Below are 17142 nucleotides of genomic sequence, written 5' to 3' on the forward strand. Positions count from 1 at the left end.
GGCAGAGCTCGGGCAGGTGAGGCGCCCCGCCCCTCGGCGGCTCCAGGTGCGGCTGTGGGACCTCGGACCGCGGCGGGGCCAGAGCCGGGCCGGGGCGCCATGGCCGAGTCCCAGCTGAACTGCCTGGACGAGGCGCACGTGAACGAGAAGGTGACCGAGGCGCAGGCCGCCTTCTACTACTGCGAGCGGCGGCGGGCCGCGCTGGAGGCGCTGCTGGGCGGCGGCGAGCAGGCCTACCGCGAGCGGCTCAAGGAGCAGCAGCTCCGGGACTTCCTCTCCAGCCCGGAGCGCCAGGCCCTGCGCGCCTCCTGGAGCCCCTATGAGGACGCCGCCCCCGCCGTCAACGCCCGGGGCAAGAGCAAGGCCAAGGCCAAGGCCCCCGCGCCGGCGCCTGCTGAGTCCGGCGAGTCCTTGGCCTACTGGCCCGACCGTTCCGACACCGAGGTGCCTCCGCTGGACCTGGGCTGGACGGACACTGGTTTCTACCGCGGCGTGAGCCGAGTCACCCTCTTCACCCACCCCCCCAAGGACGAGAAGGCGCCGCACCTCAAGCAGGTGGTCAGGCAGATGATCCAACAGGCCCAGAAGGTAGGCCCCCGCCTTCGCCCCCTCACCGCTGGGACCTTGGCCCCAGTCCCCTGGACCACGGCTCACCTCCCAGACAGCGCCCGGGGCAGGCCGCCCTGAACACCCTCTGGAAATTGGGCCCCAACCCGCCCCTACTTCATGGGGCTGCAGTGAGGCCTCTAGAGCGAATGACTGGGAGCGTGTTTGGGAAATTACAAGGCGCTGGACAGATGCCAACCGTCGGTATTCCAGCGTCCAGAGATGCTGGCTGTGCTCTGTATTTCTGAAACTTCCCTGTCCAGTCTTCCTCCCCAGGGAAGATTGAGGACCGAGGCCCTGTGGTTAAAATGCAGCACTCAAATGTCTTGATAATAACCTAGGTGCTGCCCAGGGATTTACAGAACATATCTCGAGCCACTTTCTCATGTGATTGTCAAAGCAACTTCAGGGAGTGGGTGGCGGTGACCTTCTGGGTCCCACCTCTGCCATACTGCTCTTTGGACCACCTCTCTCCTCCCGTAGTCAAAGCCGGGCTGGCGCCCTCACAGTCACAGCCTCTCCTGGACCGGGTGCTAGGCCCCAGCTGCCTGGAATGAATGACTTCGCGGGGGGGCGGGGGGTGGGTATATTGAGCACCTACTGTGCGCCTGGCCCTGTGCTGGGCGCCTTGGCACAGCAGGTCACCTGACTCGGCAGCTCAGGAAAGGGCTCCTACTTAGCATGTCTGTCCTGCTTGGGAGTTGGAAGGAGGGTCTGTTTCCAGGGTGGCTGGTGAGGCCAGCCCACTGTGGAGCAGGCTGAAGACTTTAATCTTTATGCCTTTGGGTAGGAGTCCTGGGCAGCTTCCAGATCAAATATAGGATGTCCCACTACATCTCAACTTTCAATAAACAACACATAACTTTTTAGTATCAGTTTATCCTAAACATGACGTGAGACATACCGATACTGAAAAGTTCTTTGTTGTGTATCTGAAATTCAAATTGAATGGGAACGTTTTGTACTTTTATTTGCTAACTCTGGCTCCCCTACATGAGATTTGTTCAGAAACAGCAGCAGCTTTTGGTGCCCAGTTCAGAATATACAACAGGAGTGGCTTGGGTTCACCACTCGAATTCCACTCAATGAGTGAGGTTGGAGTCCTGGTTCCCCTCGAGGCTGAAGAGGCCTAAGGAGGGAAAATAGAGCTAGAAAGACCAGTGTTCAGGCTCATCTTCCTGGAAGGGGTGATCTAGGTAGTTGGCTACATTGGCTACCAGAAGGAAGGGTTAACTTTCCACTGCACACGTTTCTACCCTCCCTCTCTATAATTCCTCCCTGTCTGACTGAGTTTTCTTTGTATATTGTGTTCTGCAAAAGAAAAGGCAAGATTGGACACAGAAGAGGGAAAAAGGATGTAGGCGGCAATACAGGCTGCAGCTGGGGTTAGGGGTCAAGTCTCATGATGTCATACTAACAAAGCCTCTATTTATTTAGCATTTAATATGTGCCATCCACTGCGCTAATGACTCACCTGCATTTTCTCATTAGCTTTTCACAACAACCGGGTGAATAGGTGTTTTCCTTATTTTTGGAGAAAAAGACATCAGGATTCAGAAGTTTCTCGCCGGAGGTCCCATAGCTAGCAAGTGACTGAGCCAGGACCCAAACTCCAAAGCCCTTGCTCTTAACCATTGTGCTACTTTGCCCCAGTGTCTGAAATAATGGTGCAGTCCGATTAAGCAAGGGGTTTGAATGAAGCTAGCCTGGTCACAACCTGGAGTGCAGGTGGTGTACCCCTGTTACAAGAAGGGGGAGACAGGGCCCCTGGCCACTGAGGCATCTAGTCCCATGTGGGATGACAGGACTCTCTCCTGCATAGTGAGGTATTTTTAACTCTTTAAATATTTAACAACAGAAACTTTGAACACTTGTGAACCCATCCAATAAGTACAGGTTTAACCAGTAATTTCCTGAGGGCCGACTGTGTGCCAGGCACTAACTCGCCATGAAGAAGATATACGGTGTGGCTTTACCCTCCAAGGGCTTAACAAATGCTAGGGCTCTGCTGGAAAGGAAAGAGTTTTTAAGGTTGGATGTGCCTAATCTGGGAAGGCTTCCTGAGAGAGGGGAGTTGCAGAATTGGAAAGGGAGAGGGTCAAATGGAATGGGCAGTCTCTCAGTAAGAGAGCTTTTTGCTTCAAAAAAGCAAGGAGGTTTGATTGGCAGGGAAAAAGAGCTGTCGTGGAGGGAGGTGAGTACTGTGTGGGGCCTGGTGTGGGGACCCTAAAACTGGGCCCAAGGCAGGCGACCATCCCTAAGGAAGCAACAGTGTTGGACACTGTCTGTGCCTACCCAAGTATCAGGACCTCCGGGCCCCCACCCTTAATCACTGTCCCGCCTGTCTGCACAGCCCCTTCTTCCCAAAGACCCTGTGAAGAAGTTGGGACAGAGAGGTTGACCCTGTTTCACAGGTGAGGAAACCAAGGCACAGAGAAGGAAAGAGACTTGCCCAGAGGTCACGTGGCTGGTTCTAGAAAAACCCAGCTTCTGCTCTAGGGGCTGCACCTTCTGACCACTGCCTGTCCCCCACCCCCACGCCAGCTTGTCCAGCTGGCAGGCAGCCTTCCCTGGCCATTAACTTAGATCCTTCCTCCTCCCCTTTCGCCCCGAGGGATGGAGTTTCCTTTGTTTCCAGTGAGAGTCTGGCTGCTGTGAGGCCAGGTGGGGCAGACTGAGATGGTTTACGTGCAGGGACACGGGGAACTGCCAAGGGGAGGCAGCAGGACACGCACACATCCAACTGTGTGCCAGAGTTTTGCATTTTATTTCATTTAATCCTCAGAATAATCCCGTGAGGTGTTGTTTTGGTTCCTGAATCACAGACAGGAAACTAAAGTTCAGAAGGAGTTGCCCGTGGCTGCCTGCCTACAGTCACAGGCCAGCGGATGATTCTATACCTGGTACTCAGGAATATGGAGAAAGGAGCCTAATTAGGGGAACATGAATGGGGGGTGAGGGGGGAGGGGTTGAGGATGGGGACCAGTGAGGAAACAGCCCAGCAGGGGCCTTGTGGACTGGTAGGAGGGCCTTTGAGGAGGTCCGGCTGAGCGACCTGTATCCTGGGCCTCTGCAGATGTCAGAAAGCCCTTCCCAAACCGCCATTCGGCTGTTTACTTGTGGGGTGGGGATTTTTTCTGCTGTGTTTTTTTTTTTTTCTTTTTCCTTTTGAGTGATCTGCTTACCTGGGTGCCTCTGAATGATGGACTTTGTCTACTTAAATTACAGGCAGAAAGGGCGCCTTTAGGGGCCCAAAAATGATCTCCTGGCCTATGCTATGCTAGCCCAGAAGACCAGGGAAAGCTGCTGATGCTTGGGCCACTCAGGTCATTGTAACTGCCTGGCAGTGGACTTACAGCAAGACCATGTGTAGGCTGGGAAAGCCAGAGTAAGGGGAGCAAACAACTGCAATCTGGATGGGCTGGCAACTTGGAAGGATTGTGCATCTGTTTGGGCACTGGACAAATATTTAGAGGTTTACTGCATGTGCTAAGCATACTTGTGTGGAAAGCAGATACCTAAAACACACCTCTGCTCTTAAATAGCCTAATCTTCTGCTGATCCATCATCTAATACAGTCTGAGGAGTGCTGGACAGAGGGTGTGGCGGGAGGGGCACTAGCCCAGCCCCTAAACCGGGTTAGGGAAGGCCCTTTGATGCTGAGGACCTGTCTACAGGCATGTCTGAACGCAGCAGGAAGCTGAGATACACCAAGCTATCCGCCCATCTTGCGCCCAGGCTCCCTTGTGACCAGTGGCATCCAATTTTGAGGCTGCTGGGCGGATTTAGAGAATGTTGCCTCCTGTTTTGGGAACAGACGCAAGTTTACCACACCCACTTCTCAAAGATTGACCCTTGACCCCTGCATTCCTGGCTCACACCCAAATGCACCATTGACCCAGCTAACCAGCTCATCTTGGTTTATCACAAACTGTCCAATCTCCTTGGCACCTCAATAGCTGCGTAAGGCAGGGTCTTGTCTTCATTACACAGAGGCTCCCTCTGAGCTCCAAAAGGGTGAAATGACTTATCTTCAGACCACGACAAGGAGGTTACACAGAATCCCTGGGTCCTTGGTTGGGATTATCAGTGACCCCAGTGACCCCATGCAGATTGTAAACACAACCTAGGAGAGGGAGACTGCTGGAGTAGGTAACCATGACTAACTAGGAGCCGCTTCTATTTTTATTCTTGTTGTAATTAGTGGAAAAGGCCTGCCTGGATGGTTGAGGAAAGAGGGTAACCAGCCAGGCTGGTCCCTAACCAACCTCTGCCTGTCACTGGGTTTGTGCCTTTTCCTTCAAGGCCTCGCTAAGAGGCCACCTCTGCCTTGGTATTTTGTCAATTTAATTTTCAATCCAGAAGGTCCACAAGGTTTGCTTTGGGACAGTGCATTTTGCCCTCCTGAATTGGGAACTTTGGAAGAGAGAGACTGGCTTACTCTCAGTTTCCCTTCCGGTACCCCAGCGGTGCCCCAACTGTCACAGGTGATCAATTATCTGTTTATAGAATTGAAAACTGTCTTCTGTTGGCCTCCTTTCCCTCTGGGGAAGCAGGTGTCTGGAGATGTCCCCGTAGAATTGCACATTCCCCGGGGAGCTCCTTTAATCTACATTGTAACAAGCCGGCTGGCAGCGGAGAGAAGAATGCTCTAAATTGGGGATATGGGGCACAGGGAGGGAGGTGCATCAGGGGATTTAGGGAAAGGCTCCAGAGCAGGAGGCATGGCCGGCTGAGGTTAGCAGCCTTGGTTTGAGGTCTGGGCAGCTAATGGGAGGATGGTATGGTGAACAGCTGGGACACAGATGCCCCTGGGCATGGCAAAGTCTTGGAGTCATAAGCTCAACTCCCCAAAAGGTTCAGCTTTGCATATGGTGGGCCTGGCCCCTGAGGGGAGCCCACCACCGTCTTTCCCCATTAACCTCAAATGACATTTCCCTCATTCAGCTACACTAGCCAACAGTACCAAGCGCTTTCTCCATACCAGGCACTTTGCTGGACATTGAGATACTGCAATGAAGCAGATGCCCCCAAAAACCCTAGTTTAAAAAATATGTAATTTTTAAAAATGTTACTTGTTTTTGAATTCTGAGAGTCAAGCAATATATTCATTAGTCACCTCACCACCTTGTTTGAGAGCTGGTCCCAATTCTTATAACCTTCCTACCTCCCTCTTTTCCCCCATTATCCTCCTCCCCTTCCATCTAAGGGGGACAATTGACTTTATCTAGAAGCTCCTGAGCTGCCTTTTAGAAGCCTGGTTTAAACTCACAGAGCAAGAAGAGGCCTCTCAGGCAGCCCAGGGACCCACAGACCCCACACATTCCTAACCGTTCTACCCTTCTGCAAGTGGCCATGCCACATGAGCTTTGTTTCAGAGTCCTTGCTGCATTAAGGCTGGTGGATAATGGCACAACTGCAGCTCCAGAGAATAAGCACTTCATAGACCTTCTGGGATCTTGCCCCGGCCTATCCAGGTATTCCTGGCAAGCCCTGGACGAATTGGCTGTTGGGTTCTGAGTCTCTCTCTCTTATGCTTGATCAATGATTGAAGGAGCTGGCATTTCTGAGCAGTGGACCAGCTTCATGTCAAAAACAGAAGACAAGATCTGAAGTTGAAAGGTCTTGATTTCTGCCCGCATCTGACCACTTACTCACTGTGTTCCCTTGAGCAAATCACCTCCCTCTCTAAGGCTCCTGGCTGATAAAATGGGGAAGATAATACTGAGCTTCCTGGATGGTTTTGAAAAACGAAGGAGGGTGGGGCATGGTGGCTCTTGTCCACAGCACTTTGGGAAGCAGAGGTGGGCGGATTGCTCGAGCTGACAAATTTGAGACCGGCCTGGGCAACATGGCAAATCCCCATCTTTACAAAAAGTACAAAAATTAGCCAGATGTGGTGGTGTGTACCTGTAGTCCCAACTACTCTGGAGGCTGAGGTGGGTAGGTGGGAGGATCGCTTGAGCATAGGAGGTGGAGGTTGCAATGAGCAGAGATTGCACCACTGCACTCCAGCCTGGGTGCCAGAGTGAAACTCTAACTCAAAATAAATAAATAAATAACAAAACAAACAAAAAAAGAAAGACAAGGGAGAAACCATGTGTGAAAGCTGAGGATACTGGAAAGTATCATATAAATGTTCACTATGTTAGAAAGTAACTGCTGTCTTCTTTTTTTGCAGAGCAGGGGAGGGAAGGGTAGCCAAATTTTCTCCCAAGAAGTTAGGGTGCGCCATCCAGGAGATTAGAGGTAGGCGAATCGGGAGGGCCAAAGACCCTGTGCAGGTGTGTTTCCTGCTTCCACCTTTGAGCGACACAGGAGTGGCTGCTCACAGCCCTCCCACTCGCTCACTACATTGATCTGTTGGCCTTGATAATGGTGGTGGTGGGCCGTATGTAGTTGGTAAGGGCAGTCTTCTGCCGGCCTCCGAGCTGCCTTCAGGAGGCTGTGGCGTTGGAATTCTCAGCCCAGGATCTATGCTGGGATCTGGCATGGGCAGAGAGGGATAAAGCAGGAAGGTGCAGAGGCTCCCTTGTTCCTAAAGCAGGGGTCCCCAGAGGATGTTCCCCACACAGGGTCATCCTGAAGGGCCAGACTACTGCTCGGGCCCAGCCCAGAGAGCCCGAGGGCAGCCTGGAAAAACTCCCCAAGCTCTTATAGTTCTGGAGAACTAAAGCTTTCATTGGAACAAGAGGGTGGGGCTGCTGATGGTTAACCGTGATGTCATCGTGGCCTTGGGCCGTGTTTCCCTCTTTGGAGAAGAGGGAGGGGAGAGTTGGCTCCTCTGAAATCGGATGCTTTGGGTCCCTGAACCTCTGAGGGTGGGTGTTTCCCAGAAAGTTCAAAAGTACAAGGTGGGGCCTCAGTAAACTTCATGACTTCTTGAAGGTTCGTGGTAGCAAAGCCAGTTCTGTTGGGTGGAGGTCTCCGAAAGCCCAGGCCACTGGCAGGTGGAGGGAGCCCACGCGGTTGGGAGCCAGGAGCCTGGGAATCGTTGTTTTTGCCCTGGCCATCTCTTTCCTAGCTCCCTGGGTGATGTGGGGTACATCATTTGGCTTTGCTTGGCCTCTATTTCTGCATCTGTAACATGGGGATAATTCCTGCCTTCTTGCTTATTTCCACACATTGTTCTGAGAACCTAGTGTAAGGCTATGGGAAATCGCTTTGAGAAAGGTGAGTGATGCGTGCAGTCAAGGGATTTCTCTGAAAAAGGGCTAACGCTGAGTGACGGGATTGGTGCCCTGCGTGCCATTGCATTTCGTTAATCCAATCCTCAGCACCTTGCAAAGGAAGGGATATTTTCCCTGAGGCTCTGAGAAAGCATAAGGTGGCAGAACTCAGAAGAGGCTGGGGGAGATTCTACCCAGGTCTCAGCTCAAGGTGGTGTCCATCCACGACAGTTGTCCTTGGGAATTGTCCTCTGGGGCCATCTCTTCCCTCTAAAACTTCCAGAAACATTCAAAGTCTGTATGTCGCCAGCCAGGCCCTGGGAGGCTCTTGGACCAGTTCTAGAGACAGACAAGTACACAACTGCCAGCTGCTCCATTCTGTGCCAAGGCTGGAGAAGAGGGTTCCCCCTGCCCAGTGACATTGAGGCAGGTAATATAGGGAAGCTGGGTACAGGTAGTTTCTCCAGAGACCTAGATTGTCCTCTTTATGGCCCCTTTCTGGCCCCCTGGGACTTATGCCCCTCCCTGACAGGCTGAGACCTTGAAGTGAGTCCCAGTCCAGCAACTATCAGTCCTTCCATCTTCTCAACCCCAGGGACGCTGCCTCACCTTGGCTGGTGGCCAGATCTGCCTCCCTTTTCTTAGAGCATACAAAGCAGAGCCTGTTTGGGGATAAGCTTCCGATCCGAGCTGGGGGAGGTGGGGAGCAGGGCAGAGAACAAACGAGCCCAGGGCTGCGTCCTGGCTGACCACCCGCCCCTGCTCCTGGGGCTGTCCTGAGCCGCCCCCCAGGCTGTCATTCTAGCCATCCCTGCCTGTCCCAACCCCCACACACCATGCCAGGTGCCATGACCAGCCGGCCTCAGCTGGGGCTGCTGCCCTTCCCAGTTTCCTTTTTCATTCTCTGAAATCGGTGGAGTCTGTGGACTTGCTAATGATCCCATAATCTTAGCCCTGGAAGAGAGCCTATGGCTTTTCTAATTATTAGTCTCTCTGGCCCAGGTTTCCAGTAATCTGCAAACACATCCCCGGCACAGCTTGCACGCCGGTCATCATTCTGCTGGGCTCCTCGCAGTCCTGGCAAGGCATGTGGGAGGCTCCCGATAAGTGTTATTTTATTTATTTATTTTTCAGCAGTGAGTCAGGAGATGGGGGTGCGGAGGTGGGACCCAGAACTCTCTACCTTTCGGTGGGCCATTGAAGACAGACTGTGAGTTTCCTTAATTCACCCCCCACCCCCGGGAGGGCTCCCAGACCGCCTGGAGATTCCCTGCATTTGCTCATTCACTCACCGTGTTTCACTGAGACCCAACTATGTGCCAGGAACCAGAAATTTACAATGAGGACTCTGCCTTAAGTCTAATGGTGGCGGAGCGGGGGGGTGTGGGGTGACAAAAAGAAAATACAGCACAGTGGTGGGGGTGGACATATTGATAGCTATTACTTATTGAGTATATAAGTGCTAGGCAAATGCCATCCCTTTTAGAATTATTTTATTTTATTTTTTGAGAGGGAGTCTTGGTCTGTCTCCCAGACTGGAGTGCAGTGACTCCGTCTTGGCTCGCTGCAACCTCTGTCTCTGCCTTGAACCTCTGTTCAAGCGATTCTCCCACCTCAGCCTCCCAAGTAGCTGGGACTACAGGCGTGTGCTACCACACCTGGCTAATTTTTGTATTTTTAGTAGAGCCATGGTTTCACCATGTTGCCCAGGCTGGCCTCGAACTCCTGACTTCAGGTGATCCACCCATCTCCGCTTCCCAAAGTGCTGGGATTACAGGTATAAGCCACCACACCCAGCTCATTTTTGTATTTTTAGTAGAGATGGGGTCTCACCATATTGGCCAGGCTGGTCTCAAACTCTTGACTTCAAGTGATCCACCCTCTTTGACCTTCCAAAGTGCTAGGATTATAGGCGTGAGTCACCGTGCCTAGCCTATTCCATTTAATTTTTTAACAACAATCCAGCAGCTTTTCATTTTACAGATGAGGAAACTGAGGTTCAGGGAGGATAAGGTCACACCACCAGTAAATAGGACGCTAGATGGGAACCGAGATGTGTCTGGTTCTCAGGCTTGTGCACCTGTACTGAGCTCCGGGTGAACGGAGGCTTCCTGGGAATTGATGGCTGAATCAGCCAGTTGTGGAAGGGCAGGGCAGGCTGTGTACAAAACTGGAGGCCCAGGACCCATGGACTCACACTGTTCCCATGTTCCCATCACTTGAATGCCCTCCTGACCACTTTCAACCATATCCCTCCCTGCACTCTCAACTTGCCTCTCTAGGGAAGCCCTCCCAGGTAACATCATCTGGCAATAGCCGCAGAGTTACCCTTGCTGCGTCTCATCACCTCCTAGGCAAACTGCCAACTCCATTTGTCTTACCCTGATAGATCAGTCAAGAAATACCTCGGCAGATACTTTGTGAGCTACCTCACTACCTGCCTCGCTCTGTCCATGTGAGAGCTCAAGGCTAGTAACGCAAACCAGCAGATGATCCTAAAAACGTTTGTGTATCGTCATTGGATTTTTTTTTTTTTAGCAGCTGATTTATCTTTCTAATTATGTTTGGCTTTAAGCTAATGTTAAAATGAGCTTGCATTAGATAATTTTCACTAATTAACACCAACTTAGTGCCGGGAAATTCATCTCAGAAGCTTGCCGTGGGGCAGGGAAAAGCCGGCCTAGGATCTTACAAAGAATTGCTCTGCTTACTCCCTGGCAGGTCACGACACGTGGTTGTTCACAGCTGAATTAGTTGGCCTTGCTCACATGGGTGCCATCTGTCTTCCTCCTCTGGAGAGCCAGCCTGGGTCTCCATTGTACATACACACTCCTTCATTCAACCTTGTCAAGAGTGATGGCCTCACAGGGTCAGCCTGAGAGGGAGTGAGCCCCAGGGGGCGCAGCAGGGAGACGTGACCTGCAGGGTCGGGATCAGAGCCCCACACTGAGGTGGAGGGCTCTGGGAGAGGAAGCGGCCTGGCTGGGTGGAATTGGGCTCCGCTGCTGCCAGCATAGGAAGGGAGCCTGGTGTTTTATGTCTAATTAGTGAGCCCAAGACGATGGAATGTGGCCACAGATAGCTGGGAAGCCCCAGCTGATGAAGCACAGATGCCCTGCTGCTGGGGTGGGGCCAGCCTCACCTCCAAGTGGGGAACAAGACCCTGTTGCAGCCAGGTGTGGTGGCTCACGCCTGTAATCCCAGCACTTTGGGAGGCTGAGGCGGGCAGATCATTTGAGGTCAGGAGTTTGAAACCAGCCTGGCCAACATGGTGAAGTCCCGTCTCTACTAAACATACAAAAATTACTCGGGTGTGGTGTAATCCCAGCTACTCGGGAGGCTGGGGCAGGAGAATTGCTTGAGCCTGGGAAGCAGAGGTTGCAGTAAGCAGAGATTGCACCATTGCACTCCAGCCTGGGCAACAGAGCGAGACTCCATCTCAAAAAAAAAAAAAGCTATTGCAGCTCTGGATTTTGCTCTGCCTTCTTGGTGGACCAGGACTCAGGCCCAACCCACATCTCAGCTCCCCAAGGGAAGCCCCCTATGTGAAGGCATTCTGTTTAGAACGATGGCGGGGCTCTGTCCCCCACCCCTCGTGGACAGATGGGGAGACACCCCCATGTGCCTAGACAGAAACAGCCCTGGGCAGACATGCATCCTAGGGAAGGTACACGCTACACTGGGGACTGGGGACAGAGGACGATCCTGGGCAGACATGCATCCTAGGGAAGGCACACACTACACTGGGAACGGGGGACAGAGGACGATCCTGGGACAGCCCTGGGAAGAGTGAAACAAGGACCTCGACAACGAGTATTCTCATCACTACAGGCTTAGGGGGTGACACTGTGAGTTAAGGCACGAGCCAGAGCCTGCTGGGTGAGTTTGGAGAACATCAAATAATCTTGTGGGGTATGAGCTGATTATCTGGGGAGAAAGTGGATAAATGCCTCTTTGGGTTGCAAGCACATGAAGAGTCTTCAGCCAGGCTGAGGGCCTTCGACTTGACTGTAGGCAGTCAGGAGCCGCTGAGTGGGCAGGGAAACAGGGCGCTTGGGTTGTGTTATGGGGTCCATCTGCCACGAAGGGAGCAGTCAGGGCAGCATGAACCAGCATTGCTGCAAGGTGACCCTGAGCACCTACTGTGTGTCAGGCCCTGTCCCAGAGGAAGGACAGAGCTCAGCCAGCTGTGGCAGGCACCAGGCAAGATTTTTATCTAGGCTTGATCACATTTCTTTTCATCTTCATAGAACCATGAAGTAGCCTCATTTTACAGATGGAATTCAGAGGGCTTCAGTAACTTGCCCAAGGCCTCACAGTCAGTGTAGAATCTCTGGCACTTTCCCCACTGCAGTACACTTCTGTACTGTTTTATTTAGCGATGTAAATCTAGAGACCAGGGATAGGAGGAAGTTAAAGGGGTGTTTGGTGGGGGTTATGCAGCAGGAGCCCCTCCCGTGGGCAGCTGTGAAGCCTCCTCTCCTGTCCTCCCCTCTCCTGTCCTCTCCTGTCCTCCCCTCTCCTGTCCTCTCCTCCTCTTCTCCTCCTCCTCTCCTCCCCTCCTCCCCTCCTCCCCTCCTCTCCTCCTCTCCTTCTCTTCTCCTCCTCTCCTTCTCCTCTCCTCTTCTCTTCCTCTCCTCTTCCTCTCCTTCTCTCCTCTCTTCCTCCTCTCTCCTCTCCTCTCTTGCTCTCTCCCCAGGGTATGTACATGGGGAACTTAAGAGAAAGTTTGTTGTTTAGTGGTTCCCACTCTACTGGCATAAAAATCGGTGATAATTCAGAAGGGGCCTGTTGCAGTCTTGGTGACAGTCTTTGCAGTGTACCCAGAGTACTTATGACACCCTCTCCTGGATGCATCGTCTCCATAGAGCACCCTTCTGTGCTGCGGTGACGGCCGGGCCAGCTGGAAGTTGCTCTGGTTGCCCGCAGCCCGCCTTGAGATACTTGACTATGGCAGCGGCTTTCTTAGCTGTGCGTTGAGACATTCAGCATATGAGTGTAGACACCTGGTATGGCTGGGTGAACAGTTCATCATGTGGGTTCTTCCTTAATTGGGCTGCCCTTCCCCTCAATTAGTTCAAGTTTTGACCTTTCTGGAAATGTCGTGTTCCCTGAGCTTTAATCACCACCGTGGGCTGGGCCTGCTGGGCATGGCATTGAGCAGAGGAACGACATCCACACCTTGATGTCTGTGCCGCGGGAGGCACTGGCTGCCTGGCTCCCCGGGAGCTCAGCGGGCCCCCCACTGGCCCTCTCCTTTCTCGCCCCCTCCCCGAAGTGGTGGCCCCTTTGTTCTGGGCTCCATCACTGAGGAGAGAAGAGGGCACCTGCATTTACCCATGGCTCACAGCAGGACAAGTACCACGCTGTTGCAGAATCTCATTCAAAGCTCAGAACAGCCCTGTAAAGGCATCACCTCCCCATTCTAAAATGAGGAAACTGAGGCCCAGTAAATGACTCACTCAAAGCCAAACAACCAGTAAGACATTCTGCTTCCTGACCGTATATTATCCTGCACGCAGCAGCCTTCACTCAAAGTGTGACACATCCCCCCCGTGCATTCAGGTGACCTGAGTGGGGATGGAGGACGGAGGCTGCTGTTAAAATGCATTTTCTTGGGCCTTTGCTGAATTCAAATTTTTGAGGATGGAATCTGCATCTTCAATAGGCATACCCCCATCCCTGCTCCCAGGTGATTCTTTACACGCTGGAGTTTGACAACCTGCCCTTGATCCTCTCTTTGGGGAGATCAGAAAAGGAAATTCCACAGCTGGAGATGTTTGAGTCAGAGGCTGCAGGCAAACCCAGCTCTACCCTCCATGGGAAAGGGAAGGACTGCCCTCTAGTTCCAGATAGACTAACTTCCCTGGACTGCCAGACAGATGGCCATTCTGGGAGACAGCAGTTTGACCTGTGTGCTCAGCTGCTGTCCTCTCCACCCTGAGGGACCTTACGGCTTCAGATGTGGGGAGTTCCTCCCATTTGCCTTATAGTTATAAAACGGTTGTTATAAAACGATCCCTCATAACTGCACAGCGTTTTCGTGAGATTTCGTGGGCATGATCTCATCCGAGCCTTCCAACAGCCCTGGGAGGTAGGCACGGCAAGCATGGGAGGCAACTCGGCCCCAGGCGCACATGGGTAGGTAATCAGTGGGAAAGTGTCCCTAGCTGCTTCCCTTTCTTCTCCAGGAGAAGTGACTATCACCAACAGGCCCCCCAAGGCCACCAAGCTTGGTCTGTGGTCTTTTGCTTTTTCATACCCACAGAAGGGGTGAAGCTGGGGCTCTTGGCAGGCAACAGCAGCCTCTCCCACCCCAGAGTCCTGAGCTCCACGTCAGCAGGGCAAGGGGACGGATGGTGTTGTCTCTCTCTACCCATGCATCTCGGTTTGCGTCCTGCTGTGGAGGATGAATTGGAGGGTAGATGTAAGCAGGAGAGAGCAGTTAGGAAGCTCCTAGAAGCGTGGTAGGAAAGGAGGAGGGTCCAAGCTGGGGTCTGAGCTGAGGCGGTACCAGTGGGGACAGAAAGGATTGACCCTGAGAAGGTGCCCGCGGTGGGGCCTGCTGGATTCAGTGATTGATGGATTTGGTAGGTGGGGAGGAGGAGGAGGCTGGTAGGCCTGGGCTTCTGGCCAGAGTGACTGGGGGGTTGTTGATCTGGGGAGTGCCTGTGTGACTGAGGGACACGTCCAAGCCACAGTCAGCTCTGTGGATGTGGACACCTGGCAGAGCCATGCCTCCTCTAGTCTGGGTCATCCAAACACATGTGGGGTACAGGGGCCAGGTGGAGCCCTCTTGTCATTTTTGTTATCTGACGGTAATTACGGAGTCCAGAAAGACAATTGGAAACGCTGGCAGTTTAACTAAAGCTGGATGGCAGGAGGGGGCATTTGGAGGCTCCCTCCCGGCCTTCACTCCCTGTCCTGCCATCCAGGCAGGATATCGGATGAGGAGACGTTGAGCTCACAAAACACCCCATGAGAAGTCTTACAACATCAGAGGCTGTCTGCCAATGCGCCTGCGATGGCTTATAGAAACTGCTGCCACCTCGAATTAACCTCTCTCCCCAGGCATTGTGCATCAGTAGGTAACCAGGCAAAGGACGCCAGGGGTGGGTAGCCAGCTGGAGGGGGCGTGCTTTCCTCCCCCAACAAAATCTGCTTCCCTGTGTTCTGAGCCCATGATGTCCTGTTTTTAAACCCGATTTTCCATCTACACTGGGAGCTTTGAAGTTCGCTCGGTGTGGAGAATCACGTGCTCAGTGAAAGACCCAAGCGGAGAGAGTGGGGAGCTGGTTCCCCTGGGCCTGACGCTGCAGAGCTGAATGTCAAAGCGGGGCCCTCAGAGACCAAAGCGGAGGGTAATTATCACTTCTCCACAACTAGATTGCAGGAGTCAGCCAGCAATTGATTCTTTTTTTCTACTACAGATATTTCATTGTTTAATTGGTAGTGACACAGATGGCTGGCTCGCACCAGGGCGTCGCAGTCCGACTCACGAAAGCCAGGCTGTGGGGACTGCTGCCTCTCCCGACATCCTTGGGCAGGTGGGGCTAGGACAGGCCAGCTTCCCTGCTTAATTTTTCAACCACAAAGCAAAAGTAAGCGTTGTGAACCTGAGACATGCTTCTGTGAACCGGTCAAGCTGTCCTTAGCAACATGGGTCCACTCTAAGCTGGATACCTTGGAGTGTTCAGAAATGAGAGGAGGACAGGGAGCTCTGGCCCAGACAGCACGTGGGAGATAAACTATCAGGCGCACTCGGAGATGGCAATCAAGTATCAGAGCCCTGGAAACTGCATTGCAGGTGGAATGAAGCCAGAACTCTGCACGTTGTGTTCAAACCCTTCGTATCCAGCCCATGTACCTTCACCCTTATACCTACCCAAACCTGCCCTGAATTGTGCCAGCCCAGCTGGAGGACTTGAATGTGATTTTTGGTTGGTTGGTTGGCTATTTTGGACCCCAGGTGCAAAATGCTGATTGTGTACCTTAGTTCACAGCACATTGCCACCAGCGAGCCTTGGAAGGCCTCTTACTTTACCTTTCTCCTTCCACAGGCAGCCACCCTCATGTGTTCAGCATATGTCCTCAGACATCTTTGTATCCTGGAAAAGTGTGCAGTATTATTTTATGTAGTGTGCTGTGCTGTTTTGTTTTGTTTTTTTGAGATGGAGTCTTGCTCTGTTGCCCAGGCTGGAGTGCAGTGGCACTTTCTCAGCTCACTGCAACCTCCACCTCCGGGGTTCAAGCCATTCTCCTTCCTCAGCCTCCCTGGGATTAAAGGTATGTGCTACCATGCCCGGCTAATTTTTGTATTTTTAGTAGAGACGGGTTTCACCACGTTGGCCACCTCTGGTCTCAAACCCTGACCTCAGGTGATCTGCTCACCTCAGCCTTCCAAAGTGCTGGAATTACAGGTGTGAGCCACCGCGCCCGGCCTGTAGTATGTTTTTATTTACATAAATGGTATTAGGCTATAGATCTCACTCTTTAACATTTTCATTTGAACTATCCCTTTTAAAAGAAATTATCCAAGTTACGACACATGGAACTAGTTCGTCGCTTCTGTCTGCTGTAAAATATTCTATCACATTCCTCACATTTTCCTTACCCAGTCTTCTAGAAATAGACATCTAAGTTGTTGCCAGCTCCTTGCTATCCCAAAGAAAGATGCAGAGAACATATTTGTTCTGGCCCCATATAGACCTGTGCAAAGATCCAAGAGATTCCCAGGGGTGCATGGCCAAGAGTGGCTTTTCTGGCTTGTAGCTATGCACATGCTCAAATCCACTAACTTCTGCCTGTTGCTCTACAGAATAGCTGCACCAGTGTTCCCACCCACCAGCAGTGACAAAGGTCCCCCTTCCTCCACCTACCAATATTTTGGATTATCCAATTTTCTGATTTTTCATTAATCTCATAGTTGTAAGGTGGTCTCTTCCTTTCCCTTTTTTTTTGGAATGGAGTTTTGCTCTTGTCGCCCAGGCTGGAGTGCAATTGTGCGATCTCGGGTCACTGCAACCTCCACCTCCTGGATTCAAGCAATTCTCTTGCCTCAGCCTCCCGAGTAGCTGGGATTACAGGCATGTGCCGCCATGCCCAGCCAATTTTTGTATTTTTAGTAGAGACGGGGTTTTACCATGTTGGCCAGGCTGGTCTCGAACTCCTGACCTCAGGTGATCCATCTGCCTTGGCCTCCCAAAATGTTGGGATTACAGGCATGAGCCACTGCACCCGGCCATCTCTTTGTTTTAATTTGAATTTTTCTGATTACTAATGAAGATTACTTCTTTTGCCTGGTGCAGTGGCTCATGCCTGAAATCCTAGCACTTTGGGAGGCCAAGGCAGGCGGATCACTTGAGGT

General features: G+C 52.3%; 1 protein-coding gene across 1 annotated transcript in view; it reads left to right on the forward strand.

The window, feature by feature from the left end:
- Positions 1-8: 8 nt before the first annotated feature.
- The window catches only part of SACK1F (scaffolding CK1 anchoring protein F), a 34816-nt gene continuing 17682 nt past the window's right edge, over positions 9-17142 (forward strand). The window contains exon 1 of the mRNA XM_017859883.1: positions 9-588. Coding sequence (XP_017715372.1) covers positions 100-588 — 489 coding nt within the window. The 5' untranslated portion in view covers positions 9-99. The remainder of the gene's footprint in view (positions 589-17142) is intronic.

The sequence above is a fragment of the Rhinopithecus bieti genome, unplaced genomic scaffold, assembly GCF_001698545.2.
Source record: "Rhinopithecus bieti isolate Rb0 unplaced genomic scaffold, ASM169854v2 scaffold_51734, whole genome shotgun sequence".
Classification (NCBI taxonomy): Eukaryota; Metazoa; Chordata; class Mammalia; order Primates; family Cercopithecidae; genus Rhinopithecus; species Rhinopithecus bieti.